The sequence below is a fragment of the Homarus americanus genome, unplaced genomic scaffold (genome assembly GCF_018991925.1).
Source record: "Homarus americanus isolate GMGI-L3 unplaced genomic scaffold, GMGI_Hamer_2.0 scaffold7626, whole genome shotgun sequence".
In the NCBI taxonomy this organism is placed as follows: domain Eukaryota; kingdom Metazoa; phylum Arthropoda; class Malacostraca; order Decapoda; family Nephropidae; genus Homarus; species Homarus americanus.
The window spans coordinates 2928486-2944859 of record NW_024718273.1 but is presented as its reverse complement, the minus strand read 5'-3'; the positions used below and the strand labels follow the sequence as shown (position 1 = coordinate 2944859).

Genomic DNA, 16374 nt, shown 5'->3' with positions numbered 1-16374 from the left:
ATTCAATCAGAACTTCAAAAGTTATCAAATGAGAGAGGCACTTCTCTGGAGGTTAGCTTCCATCCTCCATATTCAGATCAAGAGTAGTACAGTATGTGCTCACCAAATCCAACCTCAATACGGAGGTTGGATCTCCAGATTGCCAATATGGTGATAGTAACTTGGGTCAGGATATTGAAAAAGGTCAAAAAATGCAAACATCCTCATAGAATGATGAATTTCAATCACGAATCTTGAATAAGGGGTCACTAATAATTTTTCACGAATAAATGAAGTTGCAAATATGAAATTTGCAAATACAGGGGATAATTGTACCTAAAAAGAGTTAAATTTTGATTGGGACAGAAAATGGAAAAGTGCCGTGGTTTTCTTTGCTTTTTACTTAATGTGTCCCTCATAATTTGTAAAATCTCATAATCCATAAGGGAAAGAGACCCTATTATTTAAAATTATGGGCATTTTTCTGTATGTTACTGATGATATTCTTATGAATATTACATTTTATTCAAAGTGCTACAGGATGAACCTCCCTAGTTCATATTTCCGTGAACCAGAAACTCACAAGGTTCTGAGAGTTTTAGGAAATAAATAATAAAGACTTCACTCTGGATGCATCAGAGAATTAGGTGTTTGAATTACAAAAGCCTTTCTTGATCCCCCTCCTCCCAAAACAAAAATGGGTTCCCTAGGCATGACTGCCCTTTATGGATAACATGGACACAGCACTATGTACACTATGCCTTCGGTATACAAGGAAGTAGCAGGGCCAGTACTGCACTCAACTACCTTGGTTTTCCCAACCTGTAAGTTCAGGCATCAGTTTACTGTATATCTGGGTGGACTCTAAGTGCCCTGGGATTGAACCAACGACCCTTAGGTCAAGAGAGCACTGTATAAAATTTGAGAAAACAATGTTATTGAGACAAGAGGGGAATATCTAAAAAAATTGTAATAAAAAATAAACCATTGTTTAATTTTAAAAGAATGCATTATACCTCATAACCATCAGTTTTTATAATGTTGGTACAAACCATTAGCAACACATATTGGTGAAGCTCCACAGTACCTCGTCAACTTCAATTAATAAATTCATATTCAGCACAGTATTCATTTCTCTATTGTAATACTAAGAAGGTAACAAACTAGTTATGAGTGCAAGGAATATAAATTATTACTTATGTACATTTTACCCTATTACTTATAACTATGTCAACTTCCATGAACTGGATAATTTTATAATTCAGCTCTTCTCAAGTCTCAATGTTGTTGTATTTGTAAGGTTTAATCTGTATTACTCTTGGACCTTTGGGCATCTCAATAACATTCACAGTATTAAGAAGAGGCAATTTCCCCAGCTCAATCAATATGCTGAATGCAAGCTGACATATTCAAGTGGTGGAACATGTGTGAAATTACAGTAACACAGCGAATTAGGCGACCTTCGGATAAGACGAGGCCCAAATTTCAGTCTAAATTCTATGGTTTCAGCTCATATCTGTGGTATGAGACGACTCCTCAAACTACCAAATCACCTGTGGTTAAGTTTAGGTAAATGACCACCAAACCGTATTGGTGGTTTGGTGATATGTTTAATGTATTAAATACTTTGAATGTTTAATGTATTACCAGTAAATCGTTTGAATTGTGTTATCAGAGAGGCATACAATAAGGTAAATACCATGTGTAAACTATCTTCCGTAGTGGTACATTAAGGTCAATGACCATACTGTTTACATACCCATGTGTCGTGGTGACACCTCACTTGATTGCATGGGATAAAGTGAAAGTAGAGACTGTAATAAAACCTTTCAAAAAATGCTGTATCTCTAATGCAATGGACGATTTGTTGTGGGACACTGACGACGAAGCAGAAGCCAACTCACCACATTCCGACTAGGACCCCTACGATGACAACATAAACAATGAAACTCAGGATGTGTATGATGAGCTCTTTGCTTCAGATGATTCCAGTGAAATTGATGGATTTTAAATGTATGTGAATATTTTATTTTACAATACTTTCATTGGTTTAACACCATATCGGTATATAGACTTTAGTGAGAAATAAACATTTTAAACACTACAACAGCTGTTTCAAGGTTGATGACCCCAGCTTCCTTCACTGACCCACAACATTAAGGTAATTTGTACAGAATTTTGATGTCACTTTTTGTATTATAATTTCGCATCTGGCATATAAGACGACCCCTGGTTTTGGGGCAATTTTTTCATGATTCAAGTGTCGTCTTAGCCGCCGAAATATATGGTACTTCTTCCATGGAATATTAGTTGAAAAACTTTTATCCTGTAATATAAGTCATACTGTATTGTGTTTGACTTAAACTTACCTTGGTTAATGGAGAAAACCTGTCTTTAATACTCTTAAAATCTTCTCCTGTGTCTGAAATATGAACAGCAAACTTCTCCACATAACGAGGAAGTATTGGATGTCCTTGAGTTACCACACCAGTCACTTCTTTTATTTCTCCAAGATCAACCTGTAAAATCCACATTATTTTAAATATTGTACTGTACTGTATAAATACAGTAAAGTGTATTGTACAAATACTTTATGCATAGTACAGGCTTAGGATCCTTCATCTGAACACCCTGGGACTAATTGTGTTTTAATTTAAGATAGTTCCCTTTTTTTTGGAGGTCTAGGCCAACTTACATTGCAATAACCTAGCCAAGACCAGATTATACAATACAGGCTCAGATCCACACTTGAAATATGACAGATGCAATTTTTTTACTTCATCACCATTAAGTAAATATGATTTTGCCTAGATATTTATTATTTTTTAAGTTTTATTGATGTTTGGTTTGATATAATGATGTAACTAAGGAAACAACACATTAAGTAAATGTTGGTAATGACATTCTCCCCCAGTACAATCACCATTTCTCATTATATACAGTACAGTTAATACATTCTTACTGTTTCTTCTTACTGTTTATAATTCCTACTTTTTCACCTTCTCAGTGCCGTTTCTTCTTTCTCTCATTTGCAGGTAAACACCGTACCACTTTTCCCTTATTCTTTATATTTACTTTTATCCTCTTCACCACTGATCGGCTCGTTAGCCTCTTAGGCGGTCGGTCACATCTCTGTTATGCACTGTTGGCAAGTACTGGGCATGCACCGGCTCCTGAATCTATCTGAACCTGCTCCAGTGTTGGTTAAGTCTGGTCTTGAAAGAGCTCACATTCGGTGCCGTCACAACACTCTCCGGCAGGTTGTTCCAAGAGTTCACAATTCTCACTCCGAAAAAGTTCGCCCTCACAGTTTTCTTGACTTGAGGCTTCTTTAACCTTGAGCTGTGACCACTTGCCACTTGTGGGATGGGCGTCCGCCAGCTTCAGGTATGGACACTTGCGTGAGTAGTGCCCTCCGAGATGTTTATACACATCAGTTAGGTCACACTTCGCCTGTCTGTAGCTTAAGCTAGGCATTTTCAGGTGTTCTAATCTCTCTGGGTAACTGAGGTGCCGTAGTGCAGGGACCAGTCTGGTGGCCCTCCTCTGGACATTTTCAATCAACTGACAGTCTGTAGCATATCTCGTGGATCAGACAGGGTGACAGTACTCCAGACAGGGAAGCACCTCACTCTTGAAGATCGTTACGACGGATGGACTGTTTAGATATCTGAATAGTTTATCTTCAGCTTCTCACAATGGCCCAAGAACTTAAACTTATTGTCAATATACACACTCAGGTCCTTTTCACATTCAGTCTCTATTTATGCAGTTTCTTCATCCCTTTGGGACATATGATACGCCTCCTTACCGTTGGTACGACCCAAGTACATCCTCTTACACTTCGTGGCATTGAATCTTAGCCGCCATTTCTTCGACCACTCTTGAAACTGACAAAGATATTTCTTCAGCTCTTCACAATACGCTTGGTTCTTAATTTTCCGAAATAACATGACGATTTCATGCCATTCATCACCACTCACTACTTGCAATCATGCAGACAGTCTTCTATCTATGCTATGACACTTCCCTAAATTCTGTACCCTTCCAGTTTAATTCACAGCCTTTCATGGTGGTACGCTGTCAAAAGCCTTGGCAAAATCTAGGAATATAATGTCGATATTACCACTCTGTTCCAGAATTTGAGACAAAAAATCCAGTACCTTCAGTAACTAAGTAAAGCAGTAGCGTCCCGGCCTAAAACCATGTTGGCAATCCTTAACAAGGTTGTTTCATAGTAGATGTTCCGTCATGGCATCTGTTATAATGCTCTCTAGTACTTTACACACTACACTCATGGTTATTTAATGGAGAGGGAGTCTGCCCCCCTCTCCATTATGACTGTCTGGTCCCATTGACTGTTCGACACTTCCTGATGGAGTGCCTCAGTCAAAAAGATATTCATCGCAAGCACCTCTCCCAGTGCCGGGGGGAGGGGAGGAAACCGATCTTATTGTCTGTCTTTAGTGCTGGGGGGAGGAGTGGGTAGAGTGGAGGAAGCCGGCCTTCTATACAAGCTTCGAGTTTGATCTATTAACATTTAAATGTTTTTATGGAAGTTCTATGTTATTTATTACTTAAGTTTTTTTATTTTTTATCTTGCATTATTTGATTATAGTCTTAATTTTAATTTGGCGACATATGTCATTAGCTGTTACATCGCCAAGGATATAATTACCACAATCAATCAATCAATTAATCTCTGACCTCCTGTATCTGCAAGCTGTTTGAAAAGATGGTCAACTCGCAGTTAGTATACTACCTGAAGAAGAATGACCCTTCTTTCAACATATCAATATGGCTTCCGGTAGATGCATTTAACAACAGATGCTCTTATTCGTCTTGAGTCCTCAGTTTGTGAGGCCTTTGCTCATTACCAGCATCTCGTCTGTGTTCTATTCGACCTAGAGAAAGTATATGACAGATTGGAGATTTAGTATTCTTAAGGAGCTTCACAATTTTAGTTTTTGGGCTGTCGAACTTTTAGGGTCCTCATTGCCACAGAAATATCAACACCACATATTCAGGAGGACGGGGTTCCTTAGGTCAATATCTTGAGTGTGACCCTATTTGTCAAGCAATAAAAGGGGTAGCAGCATCGGTTCCAGGTGGTATGATCAACCTCATTGTATGTAGACAACTTGGTCATTTAGTATGCAGATTCCTGCATGTCAGTGGTTGAACGTTGCACGAAAATTGCACTAGAGAGGGTTTTTCATTGTACCACAGAGCATAGTTTCAGATTTTCTCCCTTGAAGACCGTTATGCATTTATGCAGCCTCCGAGATGTTCACCTAGATCCCAATCTACAGCAACTATGGTCACCATGTGTGGTATGTGTCACAGAGATTCATTTCCTGGGCATTATCTTCGACAACTGGCTGTTGTGGCAGCCACGTATTCATTACCCCAAAGAGTCTTGCCAGTGTGCTCTCAAGTTGTTGGGAGTCTTGGGGCACACGTCATGCTGTGCTGACCAAGGAACTCTGCTCCACCTTTACCACATGCTAGTTAGACCCAAACTGGATTATGGGTGTGAGGTGTACGCCTCAGCCACTGAGACTAGACTCAATACACTGAACTCAATTTATTATGATGGGGGTGCGCCTGGCGATTGGTGCCTTCAGGTCTTCACCAATCCCATGTCTGCTAGTTGATAGTGATGGGCCACCCCTTGATCTTCAGTGTCAGTATCTCCAGGTCCAGTATTGGGTTTGTCTGCATCACCTTCTACAGTCTGTATCGTTGATGAGACTATGTCCCCACACTACACTCAGCAACTTTTTTGGCTTCAGGTTAAGGGAGGTTGTGAATCTTCTTTGTCTTTCTCCTGTTCAGATATGCCCCATGCAGTTAGTTACCTAGAGCCACTCCGTGGATTCTCCTTGAAGTTCAAGTCTGTCAGTATTTTAGCGAATGGAAGGATTTACGCCTTCCCTGTATGGTTCGTTTTTTTTTAGAGCATGCCTCCTCTCACATAGGGACTATCCCTGTTTACACCGACAGCTCTAAGTCAGATACGGCAGAGATTATTTTTACCTAGCCACATTGCAATTTTACAGTTTTTAGCGATTCTAGTAGTGCTCTCCAGGCCTTAGCTAGTGACTCATCATCTCATTCCTTGTTAATAGCTATTTTAGAATGGCTGATTATCATTTAATGTCGGACACCAGAATGTCAGTTTTTGCTGGGTTCCATCCCATGTGGTGGAAAAGGAGAATGAGTGTGCTGATGCTGTGGCAAAAGCAGCTATTTCTTCCCCAGTGGCACATCATTCCCCCTCTATCTGCCTCTGATATGAAGCCAGTAATAAGACCTACCATCTGCTTGAGTTGGCAACGTAGGTGGGATGCTGTCGGAGCAAACAAGCTCCACGACATCCACCCTGATTTGGGTACCTGGGGATATCAGGGACTGTTGTGCCACTGGGAGACTGCTTTGGCCTGCCCCCGCATTGGCCACACATGGATGCCTGGTTCCATTGACTGTTCGACACCTTCTGATGAAGTGCCCCAGTCTTGGAGTCAATCATTGTAAGCACCTATCTGAGTACCAGGGGGAAGGGGGTTGAGACAGGTCCGATCGTCTCTCTTTGGTATGGGGGGCAGTGCAGGTAGCATGGGAGGGGACGTCCACTCCTTCGTGGAGTAACTCCGCCTTCTATACAAGTGGAGTTTTATCTATTAACGTTTAAATGGATTTTATTAAAATGTTATGCTATTTCTTATTTATGTTCTTTAATCTGCATTATTTGTTTTTAGCCTTCTAAGTTTTTAGTTTAATTCGGCGACTTATGACCTAAGCTGCTGCGTGGCCAAGGATGTAATTACCACAATCAATCTTCTTCAAGAACTGTTGAAGAAGAACTGCAAAACATTCAGTCCATTGCACAAAAACTTGGGTACCCTTCATTGTTTGTTGAGCGTTGTTTTAAAAGGGGTAAACAATCCTTTTATTCTACTCAAACTAGACATGTTCCTACATTTAAGAATATCTTTACTACCTTATCGCAAAGAGTTTGTCCCGTTAGTTCAGTCCCTTAAATTATTAAACATAAATGTTGTTTTTAAGTGTGACTCAGCTATTACTAATATGTTAATTAAGAATAGCCCAACCGTTAATGGAAATGGAAGTGTTTACTGTATTCCATATATCAAGTGTAATGAAAATTATGTATATAGGTCAGACTGGGAAAGCATTACAACTTAGAATTAAACATTACAAGAACAATATTAGAACAGCTTCTGAAAGCAGTGCACTGTTCGTTCATATAAGGAACAATAATCATCCCATAGATTGGGAAAACAGTTTAAAAGTGTATAAATCATCATGAGTCACAAAGACTTCTGGTTGAAGCAAGTTTGATTAGAGAAATGTATTCGTTAAACATTAGTGATGGTCAGTACAAAACTGATCATACGTTACACAAATTTATTTGTCAGTGGCCCAAGGTTAAAATGATTTGAAAGTATTTGAGGTAGATGTAGGATAGATGATTACTGGGTCTCATATATTATTTACCTGACTTGACTAGTTATCTCGCCCGTTCGTATAATCTCTTATTATGTTTGCTGTGTGGTTGGTGTGTGGATTAGTGAATGTCATGTTTTTTTTTTACCTAACCTCATGTTTTGTAAGGTCACCCTGTGTTCATAAGCGTAGTGTCTGCGTTCTTGTGCCAGTGGATGCACTTCTCTTCCCTCATCCCTTCGTAATTTCTCTTGTAATATTTGCACCTTGGCCTGGCTTTATCATGAACGAGGTAACACTTAAATCGGAATGACAACACTACATGGTGATTTGTGCCAACTGGGACTAGATGTTCCAGTTTGGCCACCATACCCTCCTCGTTTATAATGATGAGGTCTAGTGGCTTGGGTGTTTGATCCCCTCTGTAATGTGTCGGGTCTCTAACATGTTGGAACAGAAAATTATCTCTCAGAGTTTCTACAAAAAGAGTAGCAGGGTTATTCAAGTCATTTGGGGTGAACTCGTTTCTCTAGTCGATGTCGCCATAGTTAAAGTCCCCCATGATAAGGAGGTGGCTAGGGTTGAGCATCGCTACGTTGTCTATGAAGTCTCTCAAGTCCCTTTGGTTTGGTAGGTTACAGTTTGGGGATCTGTAGATACACCCGACAATAATTAAGTCCCCTCCCTATAATTTAAATTTACACCACATGGATTCTTCAAAAACATCCTCTCCCTGTACCCTCGCCTGGCTGGCTCTAAGGTCTTGCCTAGCATAGAGAACCCCTCCTGCAAGTTTCTTGAGAAAGGTTCGTAAATGATTCATATCCATCAATACTGAACTCGCATTCCTCTGCGTCGATTCTCCTGTTCTTGTACAACAGTTCTACAACTCCTACTATATCAGGTTGGGGTACCTTCAGTAGTGTTTCAAACTCCTCTCTCTTATCAAGGAATATGTCAGTGTTAGTGTATATGACATTCAAGTCAGAATTTGTTCTTAGTAACGTCTTTGCTCATATTAGTAACTCCGGCCCCCTCCATTCTCAGAAGATGCAGCATAGGTAGTAGGTAGATAGGCAGCTACCAAACAGGGAGGTACTACCGCCTGGGAAGATATTGGAAGCATAATGTGTTGTCTAATGGTAGACCCTACTGCCATATGGCATCACGAAAATTGTGACCAAGTCCCAGGTAACTAATCCGACTTTCTGCCTCATTTACACACAATTGCTGGGTCTCAATTGTTTCTCTTAACACTGACAACATAACATACATATATATTGTTTCTCACTCTTTATCTTTTTTTTTCTTTATGGTTCTGAATTATGATTATTGCAATTATTATTATTATTATTGTTATCATTATTATTTTATATTTTTATTTTATTTTACTTATCTGAATTATTCTTATTCTTATTCTTATTCTTATTATTATTATTATTATTATTATTATTATTATTATTATTATTATTATTATTATTATTATTATTATTATTATTATTATTATTATTACATTTTCGCCCCCAGGCCCCGAGGTGGGTCAGTGACCTGTGCCCGGGTGGGCTAATACCCACAAAAAAAAAAAAATTGCTAAGCACACTGTATTTTGCAGGGTGTGGTTAGAAATGTCATTGTTTATACGGCGCTTGCCTCCTCCTGTCTGGGAGGCGGAGCTGGTGCCTCCTCCCAGGTGGGGGGTAGAGCGGGTAGAGGGTGCGCTGCTGCCCCCTGGCTCTGTGTCGGCACACTTGCTTCCACTACCCACCCACTGGATATAACCCATGTACAGTGTACACCTGTTCCCGTTCCTCCTCGACTGCTCCTTCTTCTGCTTCAAGTCCTACAGGAGCTCCATGCGCTGTTCCCTGTGTTATACCGTGCAATCTGGGCGAAAGAATAAATTCTGAAACGTCTCGCTCTTTGCTAATTTTTTTGCGTGCCGGATTACCTCCCATTTCTCCTCCTCACCCACTAGTGTGATCATGAGGCGGCGAGGCTTATCCTCTGCGTAGACAGAGCCTCTGAACAAATATTCACAAATTGCATCTTATCCGCCTGGCTCTCAGGGACTCCATAAACTATTACGTTGTTCCTGCGCTGGAGACGTTCCCGTTGCTCCTCCTCTCCCCTAACAGTAGTGTCTGCTCGCTGTCATATCTTTGACACATTTCTTCAGAGTCCTTAGCTGCTGTAGTACCTGTTCTAATCCTGCATTACTCCTCTTTATTTCCCGTGGCCCTTCTAAGGCCTGAGCATAACTCCTCTTCACTACCACCTCCATTCTATCAGCTACTTCCTCAGTCTTAGCAAGGATCTCTTTCTTAACTTGTTCTAGTTTGGCAACCAGCAAGGATCCAGCTTCATCTATTTCCATCCCGAGGAAACTAATTTCCCTGTGGCTTGCAATCGCCTCTCTCACCTTTACTATGCAGCCAGGACAATACCGTCTTAAACGTTGTATCTACCTCGGTTTTCATCCCGCAGTAATTACATGTCAACAGATTTCCTGGTACGGCTTTAGCCCCTAGTTTCGGGCCCCCCATTTTGTTGTTGTTGGGGGGGGGGGGTAGAAAGCGTGCACTCTGTACAGATCTTCTCAGCCTAAAGTCCACCAGTTTACTAAACAGTGGACTTCCAATTGTTGGCTTAGTATATATATATATATATATATATATATATATATATATATATATATATATATATATATATATATATATATATATATATATATATATATATATATATATATACTGGGGAATCCTCAGTCCAGGTGTCTAATAATTTAATGTAATATTGCAGTCTGAGTCATAACCACGGTGCAGTCGGCTTATATTTCTTTTCATATTGAAGACTGTATAATATTAAAAACTAAAAAAACTAAAAAAAAACACAGGCATTATCAACAATACTGTATATACAGTACATGTGCATATGTCTGAAAACATCACATACAGTATACAGGATACACATGTACATGAAAGAGGGAAATAGTACCTGCAGCCATTCTTTCTGTGCTTCATCTTCGTCCACAGTCTGTGCTGTCCAAGCCCAATTAAAGTTGAGGCGTGCGGCATAAGGTTTGTCAGCAGGGCCCAACGAAGACGAGGCAGTAATCTTACCATTGGTGATACTAAAGTCTTCCATGCCCAGACCATCCTGGCACTCACAATGACAAAACACCCGCACCTCATAGTCCTGGCAGTACTGCCGTCCAGCTGTAGTGAAACACACATGGTTACTATGAACAAATAGAAAGAAATTCCTAGGGGCGAAGTTTCTGTTTACTTTATAAAAAAAATATATTTTTTGATTGTAACTAAGTAAATGATATATAAAATTACATAACTTAAGGCACCATTGTTAAGGACTTAAAGTTCATCCTAACATAACACACACAACAAATAACTTTTCCTTAGGAATGACAACTACCTTAATGATGGGGTGATTTGTCTCCTCAAATTGTTGCAGAAAATGCCATTAAAACATTCACCATTACAGGTATCCCACTTTTAGTGATTGTGATGCATTCCTGAAAACCGATCGCTAAGTGATATGATCACTAAACGAGGGGAAAACGAGAGATAATATCCTAAATGAGGAGTAATATCTGTGGGCTTTAAAAGGGCCTTGACACTTAAGTCCTGTCATCAAGACACAAAAATATAGTAATAATAATAATAATTATTAAGCCTATAGTAGAATTATATCACATCATAAATTGGGCTAAAGGAAAAGAAGTTTCTTATTGAATCTTGACATTAAATTTGACAACCGCTCACCTCGCACATCACCCCTCCCGTTAGCTACCAGTTAGATTCCCTCTCCCTCAAGATTACCAACGGTGACAGCTGTCAAGCACTGTGTGTCCCATAGGTGTAAGAATATAAAAGGGAAAAAAGTCTGTAACAAGATATACATTGGCATAGTGAATCAGGGAGTAAAACCTCAGCATTACCAGGGAGTTTGTTGACATACACTTATGGCAAGGAGATGTTTTGTGAGGATTATGTGGATCTGAACATAATGGCATTCAGGGCACTGCAGAAAGCATTGAAGTATGAAGGCTGTTGCTGGTATTGCCCTGACTGTATTATCAAAGTAAACGAGGCTATTACAGATCATAAGGGAAAAATAAACTAGGAAGCGAAAATAGATGTAGTTAGATCCTTGTTGGTTACCAAACTAGATTAAGTTGGGAAAGAAAACCTCATTAGTCTGGGGAAGTAGCTGATAGAATAGATCACGAAGTTAAGAAGAGCTATGCTCAGGATGCAGCAGGGTCAGAGAAGGTGGTGGCGAGTAGTTTAGGATCCGAACAGGTCCTACAATAGCTAGGGACTCTGCAGAAGAGTGTTGAAAAAATGACAACTAGTAAGAGGAGCACTGGGAATGTTTCGAGCACAGGAGCGATATAATCATGTTTGGGGTTCCTGATGGTCAGGAGGCTGAAAGTAAGAAAACATATAATAATACAGAGTTTCAGATTATTTGTGCAGAGGCTCTGAACCTGTCAGCTTCCCCTTCTGAAGTAAGGACAAAGGCAAGAGAATAAGCCTCAGGATCACACTCGAGAAAGAGGATAAGAAATAGGATGTTATTCGGCAAGCAAAATCTTTGCAAGGAGTGAAGCATTTCGGAGTACAGTATATTCATAAACCCAGATCGCACGTTAATGCAGAGGGAGCAGCACAAAGAACTCCTGAGGTGCTTGAAGCAGAAGAGGGAGAAGGAGGAGTTGAAGAGGAACAAGGACGAATGTGCATGGGTTATATACAAATAGTAGAGGCAAATGCACCAGTACAGAACCAAGGGGGAGCAGGACACCCTCCAGCCAATCTACCTCCCACCACACAGGAGGCGAGTGCCATGTAAACAATGTTATCTCTGGCCACACCCCACAAAATACAATGAGTTTAGTATACGAGGCAGCTGCTGATAATGGGGGTAGACCGGAGTCACTCCCAAGATCAGAGACATTACCGAAGACAAATTCCAGCTTGAAAGTCCTGTACATTAATACTGACATGTTCCTTGATAAGAGAGAGGAATTTGAAACTCTACTCAAAGTACACCAACCCGATATAGAAGGTGTTGTAGAACTGTTGTAGAAGACCAGGTGAATGGACCCGGAGGAATGAGTTAAATATAGATGGATATGACTCATTCATAAATCTTTCTCTAGCAACTTGCAAGGGAGGGGGGGGGTGTGGTTATTTATGCTAGACAAGACCTTAGAGCCAGCCAGGTGAGGGTACAAAGGATGTATCGACAGATCTCCAAATTGTAACTTATTAAACCAAAGGAACTTAAGAGCCTCAACTGACAACACAACGGTGCTCAACCCTAGCCAACTTCTTGTCATGGGGTTCTTTAACTGGAGAAATGAAACCATGCGAAATGACCTTAATAATTCTGCTACTCTTTTGGTAGAAACTCCATGAGACGATTTTCTATTCCAACATGTTAAAGATCTGACTTACAAAAGAGGAGAACAAAGACCCAACCGCTGGACCTCAACATACAGTAACTAATGAGGAGGGTATGGTGGCCAAGTTGGAACATCTAACCCCGTCAGCATCAGTCACCAGATAACATTGTCCTTCAGATTTAACTGTTACTTGGTTTACAACAAAAAGCAGGCCAAGGTTCAATCAAATATTACAAGGGCGATTATGACGGGATGAGGAAGAAGATGAGGGGTATTCACTGGCCGGACTTGCTGAGATGTAAGAATGTAGAGACTTTCGTGATATTTCATACCCAGTAAAGTAGTAAACTATTTGATCAATAAATATATACCCAAGACCAAACCCATTGCCTTCAGGTACAAGGAGACCATTACACATGAACCATGCACTGGTTGACAAAGCTAAGAAAACATCTTAGAAATTCAAGATGTGGGTTAGGACAGACAATGGGCAGAGTACAGGAGGGTTGAAAAAAAGAGAGCTCCAGTGGCAGATTGCAAGCGAAGTCAAGTCAAAGCCAATGGCTTTCTGCCCCTACGCAAAATTGAAAAAAAAACCGCATGAAGGTGTGTCGGATCTAAGGCATGAAGATGGTAATTACGCAGATTCAGATCAGGACAAGGTGGAGACATTAAACAAATTTGTTTCCTCGGTGTTCACAAGAGAGAACGAGAACAATCTTCCTGCGTTTGAGCAAACACAGTTTGACACAGTGCTGACCCACAAAGCGTTCTCAGAAAAGGGTTAAGAAAGAAATTATCAAAGCTAAAGGTTCACATGAGTCCCGGCCCAGAAATGGTGCATCACAGTGTGCTAAGAGAGTTGTGCAATGAATTTGCTGAGCCCCTGAAGATCCTGTTCTGTAAATGCCTGGATGACCAAAAGGTCCCCAGTGATTGGAAAATAGCTTATGTGAGTCCTATATTCAAGCAGGGTGACTGTTACTCCATAAATAAGTATAGGCCAGTAAGCCTAACCAGCATAATGTTTAAAGTTTTATCCTCTTCGCCACTGATCGGCTCGTTAGCAGCTTGGGCAGTTGATCACGTCTCTATTATACACTGATGGCAAGTACTTGGCATCCACTGGCTCCTGACTGTATCTAAACCTGCTCTAGTGTTGGTCAAGTCTGGTCTTGAAACAGCTCACACTCGATGCCATCACAACGCTCTCTGGCAGATTGTTGCAGGAGTTCACAACTCTCACTCCGAAAAAGATTGTCCTCACAGTTTTCTGGGCTTGTGGCTTCTTTAACCTTGAGCTGTGACCCCCTTGTGGGGCGGGCGTCCGCCAGCTCCAGGTATGGACACTCTACTATGTAGTACCCTCTGAGATTTTTTATATACCTTAATTAAGTCACCCCTTAAGTCACCCCTTGCCCGTCTGTAGTATACTGTAAGCTAGGCAGTTGCAGGAGCTCAAATTTCTCTGAATAGCCGAGGTGCGAAAGTGTAGGCACCAGTCTGGTGACCCTCCTTTGGGCATTTTCAATCAATTGACAGTCCCTAGCATATTTCGGGGATCAGACTGGGTGACAATACTCAGGGCGGGAAAGCATCTCACTCTTGAAGATCGTTACGAGGAATGGACTGTCTAGATATCTGAATAACCTTCTTGTAAGACCTAATAATTTAGTTGCTTGATTTACCTTCTTCTCACAATGGCCCAAGAATTTCAGTTCATTGTCAGCATACACACCTAGGTCCTTTTCACATTCAATCTCTATTAATACAGCTTCTGCGTTCCGTTGGAACAAAAGACACGCCTCCTTACTATTGCGATGACCCAGGTGCATCCTCTTACACTTCGTGACATTGAATCTTAGCAGCCATTCCTTCGACCATTCTTGGAGCTCACAGAGATCCTGCTGCAGCTCTTCATAGTCTTTTTGGTTCCCAACTTCCCTAAATAACTTTGCATCATCCACAAACATTTATATGGAGGAGTGTATAGCTTCTGGCATGTCATTTATGAAATAAACATGGGTACACATGACGATTTTGTACCATTAATCACCACACACTGCTTGCGATCATGCAGAAAATCTCTGATCCACGTTAAGACACTTCCCCGAATTCCGTACCCTTCCAGTTTAGTTTTTAGCCTTTCATGGGGTATGCTGTCGAAAGCCTAGGCACAATTTAGATATATATTGTCGATATTACCACCCTGTTCCAGAATTTGGGTCCAAAAACCAGTACCTTGAGTAATTGTGTTAAGCAGGAGCACCCCGGCATAAAACCGTGTTGGCAATCCTTTACAAGTTTGTTTCGTAGTCGATCTTCCATCATGGTATCTCTTATAATGCTCTCTAGTACTTTACACACTATGCTGGTCAGGCTTACCGGTCTATAATTATTTGTGGAATGACGAACGGCTTTCTTGAAAAGGGGACTCTCGTAAGCCATTTTCCAATCGCTGGGGACATTTTGCTCATCCAGTCATTTACAGAACAGGATCTTCACGAGCTCATTGCACAACACTCTTAGCACTCTGGGATGCACCATGTCAGGGCCGGGACTCTTATGAACCTTTATCTTTAACAATATATTTCTTATAACCTCTTCTGTGAACACAATGTGGGTCAGCACTGTGTCGAACTGTCTTGGTCAGAATCTGCTTTACTACCATCTTCAAGCCTCAGGTCCGATACTCCTACTCGCATTCTTAATTTCAACTTTGCGTAGCGGTAAAACACCTTTGGTGTTCGACTTGACCTCGCTTGCAATCCGCCTCTGGAACTCCTTTTCAGCCATTCTACACTCTGACTTTGCTTGGTTCCTAGAGCTGGCATACATCCTCCTGTCCTGCTCATCGTTTGACGTATCCCACGTCTCGAATTTCTAAGTTTTCTTCTTAACTTTGTCGACCGCCGCATGGTCCTTGTATTCTTAGAGGCACTGGGTTTGGTTTGGGTATATATTTCTTGATCAAATGGTTCACTTTACTGGTTATGATATTCAGCGTAGTGTCTGCGTTCTTATACCTTAGTGAGTCAATGCCAGTGGATACCCCTCATTCTCTCTTCCATCCCACCATAATTTAAATTGTGATATTTGAACCTTGGCCTGGTTTTGTCTTGAACCAAATAACAATTAAATATGAAGGACAACATTACATACTGGCTGGTGGCTGACAACAGCAATAGCGTTCCATCTCCTGTGTGATATTATTATTCATTTAAATTGTATAAGGTGCATTCATAAATATTATTTAAATAATATAGTTTGCATTTTTCATTAACGTACTGTTTGGGGGGGAAAGAGTGTAATTAATGCTTCACGATACGATGATTCACCTTACACTGTAATATTGGAGGACACATTACCGTCATTATTCGAGGCTTTACAGTAATCATACCTACTCATTGTAGTCTAAGTGAAGTGAGATGTGTGAGTGGTCATGCCCTTGTGGCAGCCTACTGTAATGCTTTTTTTTTTTTTTTTATTGGGCACCC

At 40.7% G+C, this 16374-nt stretch overlaps 1 protein-coding gene across 1 annotated transcript in view; it reads right to left on the bottom strand.

Moving 5' to 3' along the window:
* Positions 1–16374, bottom strand: part of LOC121859372 (hemocytin-like) — a gene marked incomplete at its 5' end in the record, with an annotated part of 457920 nt that overhangs the window by 287398 nt on the left and 154148 nt on the right. Inside the window, 2 exon segments of the mRNA XM_042356148.1 lie at positions 2349–2498; positions 10444–10664. Coding sequence (XP_042212082.1) covers positions 2349–2498; positions 10444–10664 — 371 coding nt within the window.